This window comes from Anguilla rostrata, chromosome 2 (genome assembly GCF_018555375.3).
Source record: "Anguilla rostrata isolate EN2019 chromosome 2, ASM1855537v3, whole genome shotgun sequence".
NCBI lineage: Eukaryota > Metazoa > Chordata > Actinopteri > Anguilliformes > Anguillidae > Anguilla > Anguilla rostrata.
Window position 1 is genome coordinate 54,113,514 of NC_057934.1, and position 16,580 is coordinate 54,130,093.

At 45.5% G+C, this 16,580-nt stretch overlaps 1 protein-coding gene across 11 annotated transcripts in view; it reads left to right on the forward strand.

Annotated features, from left to right (window-relative positions):
• The window catches only part of rbfox3a (RNA binding fox-1 homolog 3a), a 549,809-nt gene extending 536,027 nt beyond the window's left edge, over positions 1 to 13,782 (forward strand). For 10 of the 11 annotated variants that reach the window (XM_064323093.1, XM_064323094.1, XM_064323092.1 and 7 more), the window contains one exon: positions 1,860 to 6,147. In XM_064323093.1, coding sequence (XP_064179163.1) covers positions 1,860 to 1,904 — 45 coding nt within the window. In that variant the 3' untranslated portion in view covers positions 1,905 to 6,147. Of the gene's footprint in view, positions 1 to 1,859; positions 6,148 to 9,547 lie in introns of those variants that run through there. The other variant, XM_064323100.1, reaches the window with a different exon arrangement.
• Positions 13,783 to 16,580: the final 2,798 nt, after the last annotated feature.

A 16,580-nucleotide genomic window follows, 5' to 3' on the forward strand; every position in this document is an offset into this window, starting at 1 on the left:
GCTGTGACTGCTGATTTGAAAAGGTTTGAACCCCCAAGTTCTTGCCACTTCAGTAAATGAAAAGGGATGTTGCATCTCAGAATTCCCATTGATTTAATTTAACTTCCCTGCATAAATTAAATCAAAACAAGTTTCATGTCAGATTTTTTTTTTTCCCTGGGAATAAATTTCAAATTTTGCAGGGAAGCAGTCGAACTGTTAATGTTTGTTTTTAGCTAGCTTTTGCAGCTAACATCAAAGATGAAAAAAATCTCAAAAGCAAAACCAAAAAAGAGAAACGGTGTACAATTTGTTTTCTTTTGCGGGTGTGGGTAGGGACTTGAGGACTTTTGGAAAGATTAACGACCATCAAGCGCGTGCAGCGGCGTGCCGTGGGAGATTAAAGAAAGAGAGAGACAGAAAGGAAGGAGGAGAGGCAGAAATGAAATGATTCCATCGCACCCACCTCCCCTGCCCACGAGCTTTATCGGACGAGCGCTCTGCTTTAGACAAATGACTCGAATTTAGCGAGCCGACATGCGTGTGATTTCTAAAACCGTGCAATTCCCCGGTGCAGCTGCTAGCTAAAAGCTTTCATTAATTAAGACAATTTTTTTCCTCTTCATTTACTTAATTAAAACTGTGGCCTGTGTTGCTGAAGTTTTTTCTTTCTTCTTTTTTCAAATTTTCTTCCCTTTCTTTCCACTGCAGTTTCCCCCCCCCCCCCCTCTTAACCAAAAAAAAAAAAAAAACATGTCCCCTCTCCTGTACCCTAAAAGCCTTGGGGGGGAAGGGGGAATGGAATGGCGAGGAAGGCGAATTGGTAGTGAACTAACGACACAGAGTCCGAGACGCACAGTGCAGAACCTCTGTGAACTGCAAGCGCTTGCCTGGAAACCTAACACTGCTTTGGTTTTTAATTATTTAATCATATTTGATTAGTACTTCCTTAGGAAAGAGGGATGTTTTTGCATTAAAAAGCCATTCAATAATGAGTTCCTCAGAGGTTGAGCAAAATTCTCTTTGCAGATTTCCAGTGCACTGAAATTGCAAATTTATGCCACGTTTATGAAAGGTTTTGCATAAGCAAGAGGGTTCCCTAAAATTAGGGGAATTTAGCCTTTGAAGATTTTGAGTTTAGCCCTTGGAGGCAGGCCAAACAGCAGTACAGTTTTAGCCGAGCATGATGTGCGTTTGTTCGGTCTGGTTAACCAGAGCCAAGCGGGCGAAGTAGACGGCCTTTCTGTGGTGCTTACATGCAGCCAGCAAGGTGGGAACCCTTCTGTGGAGCATGAAAGAGAATAATCTCTCCCTGCTCAAAAGAACACTTCGCTAGTTTCAGTTTGATCTCTGATATTAAGGTAATCTGCAACGCTTATGAGCCTATAGAATTTTTTTTCCCTTCATAAAAGTCAGCATAGGTGAGAACTTTTTTTTTTTAAATCAAAGAAGTATGTACTTTTCAATTGGGTTCATAATTTAATTTGTACATTTACCTGCTCCATAAAGTGGCTGTATCACGGTACATTAGTAATGCAGATTACTCTCGAAACTATTCTGAGTTTCAGCAAATTGCAGGAGTACACTGAAGTGAATATATTGACGTTTCCAGGTTTGACGGTTTTTTTCACTACCAAGTCGCTCCTCACTCAGACAGCGAGCCCACACGCGCGCTCCTTCACCCATTCCCTCACGCTCAAATCTGTCCGCTCTACCCTAATCACCACCACTATTTCCCCAGTCGCATCCTCCCTAATAACACACCTGTCCAAAGTGAGTCTACAAGAAAAAAGGGAAGAAAATTTTTGCAAAAAAGAAGTCAACAATCAAGCTTTCTTCTTAATACTGATTGGAACTTTTTTTCATCTTTGATGTTGCAGGCTAGCCTATACAGAGGAGGGTACAGTCGCTTCACTCCCTACTAAAGAGAGAGAAACATTGCCCCAACAAAAAACAAACAAACAAACACCTCCTTCTTCATGGAAAAATAACTATAACAAAAAGCTTCCAGGTCACAACGCTGACCCTCCCCACAACACCCTCTCAAGTTGATGTTATATTTGAAGAATACTCTATTATTATCTTACTCTGTAATTATTTTATAGGATGTTATGCTTCATTTATATATATTTCATGTATTTATTTGTATAAAAATGTGTACCCTGCTCTGTCTGTGTGTAAGGGGGAGGACTCCTTTGTGAAGAGGACACCCCAAAAAAAAAAAAAAAAGAAGTGGGGGAAGTGGGAGGGGCAAAGTGGGCGTCGTCCTATGAGCATTCTCAAGTCTAAGACAGCAGACATCACTTCCAGAGTTTTACCAGGTGGAGAGAGAGGGAGCGCGGATCCTTAGAGGCCGATAAGAGGCTCGGGTTTTGGGCTCGGGCTCAGATTAGAGGCGCTGGACAGGGGCAGCTCGCGGGGAGAAGCGCCCGGCGGCTGCACGGGTCCTTCTCGCCGCACGCCGGCGATTCAGGGACGCTTTCGGACGAGGCGCCCGTCGTTAGCCACCAAAAAAAACAAATTGGTTAAGTAGCGGCCCGCGCCGACGGGACGAGCCGACGCGCGGCGGGCTGCGGGGGTGGGGGGGGGAGAGGGGCGAGGTGATAACGACGCTGTTGCCGGGGACGAGCGCGTTAATGCCCAGATCAGTCTTCATTACCAGAGTGGCCGGGCGGGCGGCGGTGCAGCTTGATCACCCGCTGTGAGGGGGTCTCGCCGCGCCCCCCGATCCATTCATTACAGCCCCCACAGCAAGATGCACGAGGGAGGAGAGAGCCTGTCCCGCGCCCCTCTCTCCCTCTCCCTCTCCCTCCCTGTCCCTGCCTCCCTCCCTCCTTCTCCTGGCGGAGCGGGGGTGAAGGCAGGTCGCCCCGCCTCCCCGAGCATGCTCATTAAGGACGGCGCCCACGCGCGGCGGCTCTCCCGTTCCGTTGGTCCGAGGCGTTTAGCGGCAGCTCCTCGCGCGATTAAGGGAGCGGAGAGAGAGAGCGAGAGAGAGAGAGCGAGCTGCGCAGCGCCGCGGAATGAAGCGGGAACGCCGCCGCCGCCCCGCCCGGCCGGGGGACGCATCGGTGTCTTAGTGAAACCAGTGATCTGTAGGAGTCATGTGACGCTACGCGCAGTAGAGTACCAGGAAGAAGAAGAAAAGAAAAGAAAAAAAAAACGTGATGTATCCCATTGCCACCGGCTGGTTTTACGGGCTGGATGTGATCCACTGTTCTCTGGCGTGTGCGGTGGAAGTCATAGGTTCCACTCCTCAGATTTATGTGTCATTAGCTACCTGAAGACTGTACCGGGCCGGACGTGTTTGCTTCTCATTAAGAGAACGCCGGCTCATTTAGCGGCTTCAGTGCTGCAGATCCTAATAACCGCCACTCTTCTACATTAGCTCCATGATTCACTAGAACAAAAAAAGAAAAGGCTCCAGAATGTTTCTACCTCGGGCTAAAACAGCAAAGTGGGAGAGAAAGAAAAAAAAAAAACAGAGTGAAGTATGAATTTGTGATAACCGCTGGAAAGATACAAGCCTTTTCCCGTGAAAAGGAGTGAGAGGCAGGCAGTGGAAAACTCCTGTTGCCAGGAATCAATTGATCTTAATCAGACTGCATCCATCGCGCTGCTCAGACACACAATTGAAAGGAATCGCAGCTGAGATAGAGAGCGTTTAGGTGTGCTGCGCGCCGCCCATCCGAACCCTCCCTGCAGGAGAGCCGATGACACAGTGGGGGGGGGGGCACGGGGGGGCTAAGAAAAAAAACAAACTATCAAGAAACTCCACACTCCAGATATTCTTCAGCTTTATTTCTCTCTCTCTCTCCTGCCCCCTTGCCCAACACCTGAGAGATACTTTAGAGAGCTTCTCCCAGATAGAGGTGAGATTGACGCCGTTCTTGTGTGAAACGCTCTCTCAAGGTGACATTCCCCCCCCGCCCCCCTCCCCCCCCCTCTTCAGTGCCCAGCTCTTTTAAACAGCCCCGGTGAGGGGCCGATGATAACGGGACCCTGCCGTCCCGAGAACAGAGAGGGGAAACCAATAATCCCGGGAGTGGAAGTGAAATAGTGCTCCCTCGTTTCGGGGCGGCCGAGGACGTTGATCATGTCCCCTCCCGGAGGAGGGTGCACACATACACACCGCACAGTAAATAGCCGCCCGCCTCAGATGGAATTGTAAGGGGGAGTTATAGGAGAGGGAAAAAGGACCTGTAGAAAACCAGCATCCGAGGCAATTTACTTCACAGATTAAAGATAACACCATTCAGTCAATAACCACTGATCTCATTTGAAGATACACTAGACTAACTCCGCACACAGTGCAGCCAGCTTAGTCCATTACCATAGCTGCTGTAGCGCTTTCTCCAGACGTTATATTCTGCCCGCGCGTTTAGAATGAGAAACTGGCGATTGTGAAATATGGATTGGATGAACTGATTTTTTTTCCCCCACCTCTCTGAGTGAGGGAGAGTGAGAGAAAACAGATGTCCAAAATTTCAGAATTCCCTTTCGCGTTCTTTGCGTTTTTTGGGCGCCCTCTCCCCGTTTGGGGGCTCTGCCCTGTCGGCGAGGCCACCGTTCTCAGGGCCCAGGGGGCGTCGCGGAAGGCGGCGGGTGTAGTCACAGCAACGGCGGGGCCCCTCAGACTGAGGGGCGGGGCTGAGTCCGCGATCCGCCACGGACGCCGCGCTCATTCTCCAAACCACTGAGCAGAGCTTTTCTCATTTCCCCCCGCCCCCGCCCCCCCGGTTCAGTCGGCCATTCTGGATTCCCTGCACAGCCGCGGCGGCGCTCTCAATCACCGATAGTCGCTTACGCACGAGGCGCACGCACACGCATCCCTTTCAGGTTTCAGGGGGAAAATCGTTTCGGGATCCAAACTAGGAAACACAATTTTCTGCTCCCATTCAGAGGCTCCCCCGGGAACAATTTCAGGTTATTTGCGTTTTTTTTTTTTTTTCTCCTCCTCCTCTCCCCTCCTCTCCCCGTGCTCCCCAGGCTCCCGTCAGCGCGGGTCCCTGGAGCGGGTTCAGGGGGAACGCTCCGTTGCTTAGGGCCTGACTGAATGAGGGAGCGCGTGTGTGTTTAGCGCTCCGCCCGCGGTCAGGGTGTCAGCCTTCCAATCGCACGCTTGCCTTTAAGCCTGCTTCGCAAACCCCGGAGAACACAGCAGATTTGTTTGCCGTCTACCGGCAACCCCTCCCTGCCTATCAAAAGTCGGCGCCGACGTCTGTCTGTCCTTGATTTATCATTCGTCCTCCGAGCATGAGTTACGGTGGCATTCGATTGGTCGAGATGTCGTCGGTTTTCCCCCCAGTGTTCCTTATTCAAGCCTAGGTTTGTGAGACAGATAAACGCAGGCAGCTTGCACCACATACAGAGGTGCATCGTTTAAATTAACATTTTACTAACCGTTTACAAATTTCTATCTTTCATTGTGTTTGTCTTTTTAAATAAGTTCTAATTAGGTTTTTAAAATGAAGTATTATTAATGCAGCGCTTTGGGTGAGTCACTGAAGCTATTTTTTGTGCAGGTGCACAAATCGCGGTAACGTTGTTGAAAGTGTGTCCAGCAACAAGATTTAAAAATAATAATAATAATCTAAAATTCACAACCTAAAACCAGCTGCAATGTGGGAATGGAATACAGACTCTTAAAAGCTGTTATCAGCAGATGTAAATAGCAGTTATATGTCTGAAAAGGTTACTTTCTATCCTCTGGTCCATGGCGCTATACATATTTTGTTTTCACATTTGTTTTATTTATTTATTTTACATTTACAAGGTGTTATATTTATAGAGCTAACAGTTACACATGCCAGTACTTGTGTATTATAGTATAAGGTGTTAAAAAACATAGTATTTATTAGCATATTAAAAAGACTATAGTATTATTATCATTAGATTCAAAGAAATGTAGAACAATGATCTAGATGATAAAATGTTCTTCCTTTTATATACTAATATTATGTACTTAGGGTTACACCATAGGGACATTTTTATATAATTAAGAAAAAGGCTTTAAACCATATTGTTTATACCTTTTTTTGAAGAAGAGGGATAGCCGATGTCTTTATATGTGTTTCTGATCAAATTATTCTGTGAAGTGTGTGTTGTTGAATGTATAAACTGTGTCAAAGTAACCACTAGGAATTAAAGCTGCTCTCTGACAATAAATGGGTTTTATTTGTTTCCCAGCTGAAAGTGACGTACACAGTTTTAAATGACTTTCCTCTCTGTCCTCTTTACAACACCACTAAAACACGGGGGGCTGCTCGAGGAGACAGAGCAAATATTTGAGCCAATAATCTTCTGAAGGATCGTGTAAGGAGTAAATAAGGGTTGGCTGGTTCAAATGTTGCAACGATAGCCCCGGCTTAATTTGCATCTGCATCACTATTGAATTTGGGGAGGGGGAGGGGCTTACTCGCTAAGGGCTGAAATAAAGCTCTACGCACAAGGTATGGAATATAAAGAAAGCTTCCTTTTCTCCTCAGTCCTGAGCTGCTCAGGCTGCTTTGTGTCCAGTATATCCCCCACCACTGCAGTGTCAAACACTTCATCTGCTGTATTAAAGCCTTACAGCTTCCAGTGTGGCTTTATGTGTTATTCACTGAAATCAATAGGCGGTTGCATCAGAAAAAGTATTGACTGTCAGGATGTTTTCTTTTTCAATTCAAAGTATTAAAGTGAATAGTATATTTCTATGATTTAATGATATACTGTATTTGTTAGAATAAGAAAAGTAGAAAAAGGAAAGTGAATGTAAAAGTGGAAAGATTGCAAATGAGTGTTGAAGCTCATCTATGACTCTGATGAAATCCTTTGTCTTGCATGGATGCTGCAGTGAGCCATTAAATGATTGCCAGTTTAATTGGCTTTGTTAATGCAGTCATTTGTAAGATGGCACCATGGCACTGCGTCCAGTTTAAAATGGCGGTGGGCTTACTGTCTCTCCCCACTATAATCTTCTATTGTTTATTGTATTTTGCTGGACATCATTCAGTATTGAAAGCCACACCAGCCTTGTATTTGACTTCTCGACTATTCCAGGTTGATGTTTGAGACAGTTCAGCGTCTGATGATTTTCATTCTCTTAAAATTCTGAATTAGCTAGTAGCAATCAAAGCCAAGCTGATATACGATCCAGACATTATTTGTCTATATTTTTGCTTATGCTTAGCGCTCAAAGAAAAATTTGAAAAATGTACTGCCTGTGTTGCTTGACGATGGTGGTACTGAAAGAAAAAGAAAAAAAGTCATTCCTGTGACATCAGTACAGATGAGTACTGCCTTGGCATCACATCAGTAAATTGCATTTCTACTGTAAAATATCTGGTGGATGTATTGGTCCCAGTGGAGGGTTATGGCCTCTGCATGCTAACACTAGCCCCGTAAACCTCAGCAGTCCCAAGAAGAGGAGAGGGCACCCCCAGTCCTCGCATTCTGCTGAGGTCCCCTGTCTCCTACTTTCCATGCCAAGAGGGCATCGCTATATAAACATACAAACAAATGAATTAACATTGATGCCCATGTGTACAGATGGCAGGGAGGGAAAGTAAACCAAACGCTCAGTTAACAGGATTGGCAGGTGTTTTACTGTGTTTTACTGTGTTTTACTGGACTGTATGGCATGAAACGTAAGCTTACACATATACACGTGCATGCACACACACACACACACACACACACACACACACACAGCCTTCCTTTGTTCTGCAGAGGTTTCGAAAAACATTGCCCCACCCATTCTTCCTAACGCAGGGAACATGACAGTTCAGAGTCAGCGGACCTCTTGAAAACAATTTACTGGTATTGCTGATGCAGGACTCTGAAATGTAAGCAGCCTCACCCGGAAGATAGGTATTCATTTGTTAATTTAACAACTACCAATTATTGTGATCTGTTATTCTTTGAAAAGATAAGGGGTTTTTTGCAGGACAAAGCAGAGTCATTTAAAATTGTGTCTTTAAAACTCCCCCTCCCTTTTAAATATCCTCTGTTGTTGCATTTTTATTCCGTGAAGGGATTTGTAGAAAAGCAAAAAGCAAGCAGAAAGTATAGAACATGTATGTTACCTATGTATATACGCACATATTACAAATTCTCTTTATATATATATATATATTTAATCATCCCTCCAGTGGACTTATGGGTGTATTTGTTATACTGCTGAACGTGTTAAATGTATGGTGTGTTGTTTTTTTTGAGTTTATTGATCCAATATGTTAAAAAAGATTTCAGCCTTAAAATATTTAGATTAGCTTCATGTTGGTGTATGTGACATATCTAAGGAACCGTTGTAGTTCTGAGTGTCGATATAAAGCCGAGATTGACATTTCAGTGTTTATCATCACAATTTAATATACTTTCTGTCTTTAAAGAAATGGCTTTGCATCAAGCTTGTCTATTCTTTTTGAAAAACGTGTCACATTTTTTTATCCTTGTTATTCAAAGGAAGGTAAAGCTATTTTATATGTATTTCGTTTTTTCCCCTCTCGAAAATCAGCGGAGGTCTGTGTGCGATGAGTAATCTCTACGAGACTCCGGGGGGGGCGGGAGGGTTGGGGGATGAGGGGCTGAGGTATGGGGAGTAACACGCTAGCAGGTGGTGAAAGAGGAGGAAACGTTTGGGGCTGCGACAGAGGCCTTCTCAATCTGTTAACTTCTCCCGGAGTTATTTGGCCGGGGTGATTAATACGTTTGTCGGCGGGGTTCTTGCGAACGCCCTCTCCCCGGCGCCCTCTCTCTCTCAGCAGAGAGCATGTGTGGCGCCACACCGCCGCGTTCCTCAGCCCTCGTGCCTGCGCGCGGCTATGTCCGCATTTGTTTGCCCAACTAAAAATCTTGTAAAAAAAAAAAACCCCTCGTGAAGCGCGAGGAGCGGGCCGCACGCGGGCCAGGGCGCCGCCTCGTCGGGCGCGATTAGTATGCCGCCGCACATCTGTTTGCTTCTCCGGGGCGGTGTGAGGAACTACAAAGCCATGTTAAAATTAAAGTCTCGCTTTATGTTCTTCTGAAGATCTACGCGGTGCAGCACATCCCTCTGAATTAGGGAGGTTCTGTCACCACCAGGGCCCGGGGACACGCCCGCCCCCCTCTCTCCCCCCTCTCCTCCAGAGGAAGCCCGTGTGTCCGTTTGTGTCTCTCTGCGTGCGGGGCATCGCTCAGTCAGCCTGGACTAGCTTTGTCTTCTGCCCTGGCGCTCCCATTGAGCAGTAATCATAACCCGTCTCTCCTGTGTCAAAAAGACAAGCCGGCAGTTTTTTTTTAGCATGTTCAGATTTACTCAAAAACTGTTTCTCTTCCTTCCCTGTAATCTCCAATCCACTAAGGACACATTATCCTCTGCAAAGTCTCTTTGGTTGATCAGTTCTGTATTCTTAGCTTTCTTTTCAAATGCTCTGTAGCAGGTGCAGTGCCCTAGTTTTGGACATAAGTATTACCCTTGGTGCTTTTTGCATGGTTAATGCGCCAGTTTGAACTTGTTTTAATTCATGTGCTAACTTTCAGTGTAACAATGACCTGCTGCCAGAACTCTCATTTACAAACACATGCCTATTTTTTCTATTTTTAGTAAATAAAAACAAAGAATACAGTATCGAGTAACGAAGGACATCAATGGAAAGGAACGGAAAACAACAAGGATGAAAGGGGGGAAAAAAAGCTTTGAAAACACCAACGAAAAAAAAACCGACAAAAACAAAAACAACAATTTAAGAAAAAAAACAAAATAAACAAAGGAATCCTTCTATCGAGGCTGACAGGGGGCAGACGGAACGCACGCAGAACTGTGCCACAGCGACAACGTCAAAGCAAGCCAGGAGCGGGAGGGATGGAGGGGCTTCGCTTTCTCCTCCAACAGCCGCGCTGGGGTGGAAGACAAGAAGAGCTGAAGAGTGGTCAGTCATCATAAAACTTTTTATTTTTCTAAACTTTTTTAAGTTTATGATTTCCAAAAAAAAAAAAGTAGAGAAAAGTGTATATAATATATATGTATAAATATGTTTTAAAAATAGGGAACTAAAAAAAAAAAAAGTCGAAGCCGAAGTGGGGGAAGCTTGCAGTGGCTCTAAAGGGGGGCAGTGGGCACGTCCTGCTCCCCTTTACGCTGCAAACCACCCTGTCCTCTGAGTGCCTGAGGGGAGGTGCCGGGAGGGGGGCGGGACGGGAGGGCGTGGTCAGCAGCCAGACACGATTTCGCACCTCCCGCAGTGTAACATCATGCAATATCGGAATCGGCTTCCTGTGGGCGGGATCGCAAGTCAACCTCTTCCTGTGGCTGATGCCCATGGCCACCTTCTTCCTCCCCCTGTTTATATATCACTGGTACTCTCTATCTTGCGGCAGTACCACAGATAAACTTACTCCTTTCGGTAGAGTCACAGCTGATCTTCCTATTGCTCCTATTACGAGTCAGGTTCCTGTGGGCCGTTTTGCAGACCACTGATTGGGCAGTGTCAGAGGTCAACTTCCTGTTGCCAACATAAGAGGTGCGCCTGTAGACTGCACTATAAGCCTGGTTCCCTTATACTCCAGTACGGGTCAGCTCCTTGTTGGTCCTTTAATAGGTCAGCTTCCTGTGGGCAGTCGTCCAGTCCAGACTTCCAGTAAGTGATGTGAGGGATCAGGTTATGCAACTGTTCCCTGCTAGTGGGTTTCCCTGCAGAGTGAAGCGGAGCAGAACAGCGCAGAGATGGGGCTTTGTGGCAGCCTCAGAACAGGCTCGCCCGCCTGAGCTAAATCCGCATTGCTCTTATTCGGTGTGAAAGGGAAGCGCACTTCCTGTGAAAGGCAGCGCTGACGGACGAGTGGCCAGACAGACGAAACCACTGAGACTTAGGAATACCGGTGGTGTGGCAGCTCTCTGCTGGAGCATCATCCCACACTACCTTGATCTAACATCTGAGAGCCGAGATGTTTGTTCGGTGCTCTTGTGAGACCAAAAAGAAAAAAAAAAAGAAAAGGGAATGCAGCACAGGCCAGTGAGACTCGAGAGGAGTTGTACTATAGGAGGATAGACCCAGACTTTATAAATAACACATGAGCCCAGCTTGGAGGTGGAAATCCACGCCGTTCCTCCACCGCAGTCAGAGGAGCGCTCCAGCGCTGGCGATGCAAAGAGAGAGAGAGAGAGAGAGTATAAGCGAAGGCCCAGGAGCGAGATAAGAGCCTGCCGGAGCTTCGCTTCGCAGTCCCGCCCCTTACAGAAGGTGTGCGGAACTGCAGGTGGCCCCCGCCCCTTTCCCCCCCCCTCCAGGATTCGGGCCTAGGCGTCGAACGGTAAACTCCCGGAGACGAAGTTCGTCTCGCGCGTTTAGTTCCTACGTAAGCAGACTCCAGGAAATCAGCAGCCGATCCACTCTCACGCAGGTCATTCAGAAAAAGACAGAGGCCACGTGCGGTCGTGTTTTCCTCCCCCCCGTGCTGCCAGCGCAGTGTCAGAGGGCCTCCACAGGTGGGACATGCATTACAGAGTCACGTCCGGTAGCGCAGCTCAAGCCCGACGCTACCGAAACATTACGTAGTGGTGTCAGTGTTGAGGTGGCCGTGCCGTGTAGTAAACCACTTTTGTACATCGTGTCAGGGGGCTACAAATTAAGAGAATTGGAGCTGTCTGCTTGGGATTGTCACAGAAATTCTGCCATCCATCTTAGAAATGGACCTTTTGCCTGCTTGCGGGGGAAGATAAAGTAAGATGGGCACCAGTTTAGTCAAAGGGTTGCAAACAAAGTTTTATTAAAGTCTATTACCTTTCTATTTATATGGAACTCTACTTTAGTGACATCCTTATATATCTAAACGTTGTACTAATAACATGCTGCCGAGCATGGTCGAAAGTCAATTGTAGCCATTTACTAATGTTGTATTATTGTATTACAAGTAAGAAAAAATATTTATATATATAAATATATATATGTGATTTGCAACCCCTCGAGAATACTTTTACCTTAATAGTTCTGGTGGAGGTAATGAAAAATGTAATTGTCAGCAGGACTTAATTCACTGTAAACGTTTGGAGGGATTTTTACTTGTGTGCCGTTTTTCTGTTTGTTTGTTTGTTCCTTTGGTTCAGCTATTGAATGTACTTTAGACTCTTGGACTTCTTATGTAAATGTTCTTATTTTTTAAACAATACTCTGTAAATGTATGTACATGCTATAACTTACCTATGCCATGATGCTGAGCCTGTGTGTCTTTGAGGAGGAAACAGTGGTGTGCAGTGGTGAAACTCTGGGAATCCAGTTGACTGTTCTTTAACAGGTTGTGAGTACACCAGACAGAGAACTTCTCCTGCCCTGCAGGAATAGGAGAATATACATGCAATCTTTATTTAATCAGTGAGAATGGCTTGTACAGGCATCTCAAGGAGGATAAAATGAACAAGAGGAACACAGTGTTCTGGATGGTAGTTTAAAAAAAAAAAAAAGCATTTAAAAAAATGGATTTTCTTTCTCGAAGCAAAATGTAGGTACACGTGTATCACTCTTTAGTGATAAAGCGGAAACCTGAAGTGTTTATAGTTGTGAGCCTGGTTCACTCGTCACATCCACGTGAACTTGCATCTTGATCCAAGGAAAGGAAAGTCATAAAATTCATCATAGATTACAGGCAATGGTTGCAGAGATCATTCTGAAGCTTTGGAATATCACACGCTGCTTAGGACTCAGGTGTATTCATTGGCAAAATAATACTCTACCTTCCATGAATTAAAAAAAAAACAAAAACAAAAATGACACTGCTTCTTGATGCTGCGTTCTTGCTCTCTGAACATTTTATTTAATGTTTTTATATAACACCTGGCAATCCACAACTCATTGATTGTTAGTCTCTATCCTCAGAAAGAAAATGGCACAGGCTTTTCTTTCTGAAGGCCCTTTGGCTCCGAGCTTGTCTGTTTTGAAGTGTGAATGTGTCCAAGCACTGAAAGGAAAGCCCTTTCGTCACAAGCTTTGGTCATCTCATTCTAAAGATTCAGGGACAATGGACCATGTGGCCACTGCTGCACTTAACAGAACTGAGAATTAAAACTAAAAACAGATGTCAGTTTACAGAGGTCCAAACCCTCTGTGTTTGTGTGTGTGTGTATGTCTGTGTGTGTGTATATGTGTGCGTGTTTTTTTTTTCCACAGAGACAGATTTTGTCTTAAGACGTGTGTCCTGTCCATGCTTTTAGCCCATGTACGATGTAAAAAAGAATAAAACAAAAAAACAGAAAAAAGAAAGAAAAAGAACCATTCTGCTCACAGTGTCCATTTAGGCTTCCAGCCTCTTTCAGAGGCTCAGACCCCATGCCCCGCCCCCAAGCCCCGACCCACCCAATGGCAGTTCCCTTGAGCACAACGGTTTGAGTGGCATGTGAGAAGGCTGTCCTGGTGAAAGACTAACCTCCCATTCAGTTAATGTGTGCTTCCAGCCCAGGTTCCTGTTTTGTATTCCCGATGTACATATGCCCCCTTTCTCTGTCTTCTCTCTCGAAACTCTTGTACTATATACCAGAACCTCCTCTTCATGTGCTTTACTGTCTCTGCGCAAACAACAAAATGTTTCTATGTTTTTCTTTAACTTTTTTTGCAACTGTTCCAGTTAAATATAAGTAAAAAAAATATGAAAATAAAGAGCTATATTGAAAAATGAAAGAGTAAACTTCTGCTGTTCAAGCTCTGTACTCTAACTTTGTATTTGTTTTCTCTTTATGTATGCTTCTAATGTGCTTCAGACAAACAGTACTATTTATTATATCATTATATTATTATTATTACCATTATTATTATGATTATTATGATTATTAATAAATATTTCTTTCTTCAATCAGACTTTGTCGTTTTTTTAGGGGACGCACGATTCACACAGTTGTGATATTGTACAATACTGAAGAAACAACAGCACCTCACTGTGGTGCACTCCAAAACTACATCCTGACTGCCGAATATAGAACAGGCTACATTGGCACATTAAGTATTACGTTTGGGTTTTTTTGTGTGTTTGTTTTTTTGTTTTTTTTTACGGCTAATTTCCCTGTCCTTGTCAGACGCTTGTTGTGAGGTATGGGAGAGGACAGCAGCAGAAATGGACGTTGGCCAGGCCGCGCGGTGCTTTGTTGAATTTGCAGCTCATCCTTGGAAAGTCAATGTAGGTTCAGCCAAGGAGCTGCAGGGAGTGCGAGGGAGGATGGTGCTTTCATATCCATTTGTCTTCGGGTCCCCTTGGAGACGCAAGACGGAGTATACCTGTCTGTCTCCACGGCGATCATTTACCTAAACAAAACAAATACGCCATCGATCCCCCTGCCCTAAAAAAATGAGGATGTGCAAGCGGTAACAAACAACCCTCTGTTCTTCAAAGCATTGATCCCGTGCCCCTCCACTTTGTCATCACCTCCCATTACGCGCACTTGTGTCCAGAGTGACCCGACACACCACAGAGCCAGGTCCAAACACTAGGACATTCAGGGCTGGGGCGAAGTGTGTGTGTGTGGGGGGGGGGGAGGTGGCAAATCCTCCACTTCTTCACGTTTGGAGAAACGGAAAACGGGACATTATTTACAGGTAAGTGGCCGTTCTCATAGTCATTGCATAAGCGGAACCATACAACATGACATGCATCTTAAAAAAAGCCTTTTTCCCTCCTTTAAGTCCCTGAAAACAAATGGAGGCACCTTCAGCCAAGGCCAGGCCCTTCCAGTTTACTATGGAAGAGCATCACCTTGAGTTATTACCGACGGCCATGCTCTAACGAGACAGACGGCACTTCAGCGAACAGCCTTCAGCTAATGGCATTAGCCACACCAGATTAACCGGTTTCACTTGGCTGCCGCTCTCTCTCTCCCCTCCATTCGGCACACAAGGCTACACCGGCTGACTGCAAGGAAATGGCCCCATCATTTAATTCCCTATAATAAACCAGATTAACTAGCCCTCACTATATTAGCCATCTTTCCCGCTACTGGCATTAGCCAGCCCAATCAGTCCAGCTAATGGATGACAGGTGTGTAGAGATATGGCTATTAACTTGGCACGGTGAACTTGGCCATCGCTTCGGAGTGGGCGTGCGTGTGACGCCTGACACACCCGGCACATGACCGCGGGACGGTGCCGCCGCGTGACTGTCACTCATCAGATTGCATGTAGCGCAGGGAATTGGTGTAAGCCCTACGCCGTGCTCTTTGGGAGTCTCCCGCCATTTCAGTTTATCCCTCCTGGAAAGAAGCTAATGCTAACAGGAGCTATTGTGCAGAAGTGTGAAGTGAGACTCGATTATCTCCGTTACCCCTCTCTGTTTGCTCAGCGTGCATCCGTTTCCAGTCTCACGTGTAGAGCTCTTATATGTTTTCACAGATGCGATGCAGCTGGGGGTTTGAGAGATTGCATAAAAGGAAGGTTTCTTGTACTGCGATGTGAACTAGGAGCACAAGCGTTCTCTGAGGGACTGAGGGTCTGTGAACCTGTGTGGCGTCGCCCTCCATCTTTGTTTCTGGCTGGGACTGTGGCGCAAGGGTTTGTGTGAAATTCAGACATCTGAACAAAAGAGGACAAAAAGTGCCCCCCCATCCCCCCCGCTCCCCCAGGGAGGGGCTATTAAGACACTGCACGGCTGCTGTGTATTGTTGAGCTTGTGTTAATTACACATGAATATCACATGTTACAACAGGACTATCATTTCATCGGCGCTCGATGTAAAAGAAAAATTGGCAAAGCATTAATACTAATCACTGGTGCGGTAAATTAATTTTGGATTGCTTCTCTGGGTTAGTACAAAATTGTTTTGTTGAGGGGAAAAAAGAGATTAAGGTTTTAATTATACTTGGTAATTCACGCCACAAAATAAATCCCCTTTAAAAATTGTCACATTTGAAGCAGCGACGTGGTGTGTGTCTCACAGAGGGTTTATTAGGAGATAGTGTGGGCAGTCACTCCTATTTTTCATTTTTAAAGCCCCGGCTCCACTTCCTCCTGAGCAGTTTAATGGCTAATTGTAGTTCTTTTCTATCAAAACGCCACATCCATCAATGCACCATCATCACAGCCAGGCTAAAACGCAGCACCAGATCTGTTTACAACATGCTGCACGGGTTCCTTTTCAAATTTTCACTTCCTCTGCTCTGAATTCTTTTTAATCTCAGTTCACTTTTGTGGAATTTGAGATTGTGCGAAGCCCCTTTTATTTCTGTCCGTTCGTTCTTGTACTTTACTATACCGTGAAATCAGCCGAAAAGGTCTTCTCCATCACTGCTTTAATCTCGCCCTGTGTTTTGACCAGGTTCTGGTCTGCATCAGTGCAACCTTGGCAGGCACTTGAAGTCTCTCTGGAGTAGCACTGTTCTTTGATAGACATCCAGATGTGAGAGTTTTCAGGAAGTTGAAGATAGGCTCAATGTCACAAATGACTGATGGATATCAACCAAGTTCAAACCAGGAGTAGCGCTCGCTGTATTCCCTGTGGAGGGAAAAGGGCTGAGAGTCATCTCACGCATTATCAGATTTGGGTCACACTTTAAGCTTAGTGTTTGGTTAATAATTAATTCCCGCTGATTAAGGGTTTAATGTTAATAACTGTGGAGCGTGCCGTGAATAATTGTGAAGGAATTACCAACAAGTTTTACTGACACC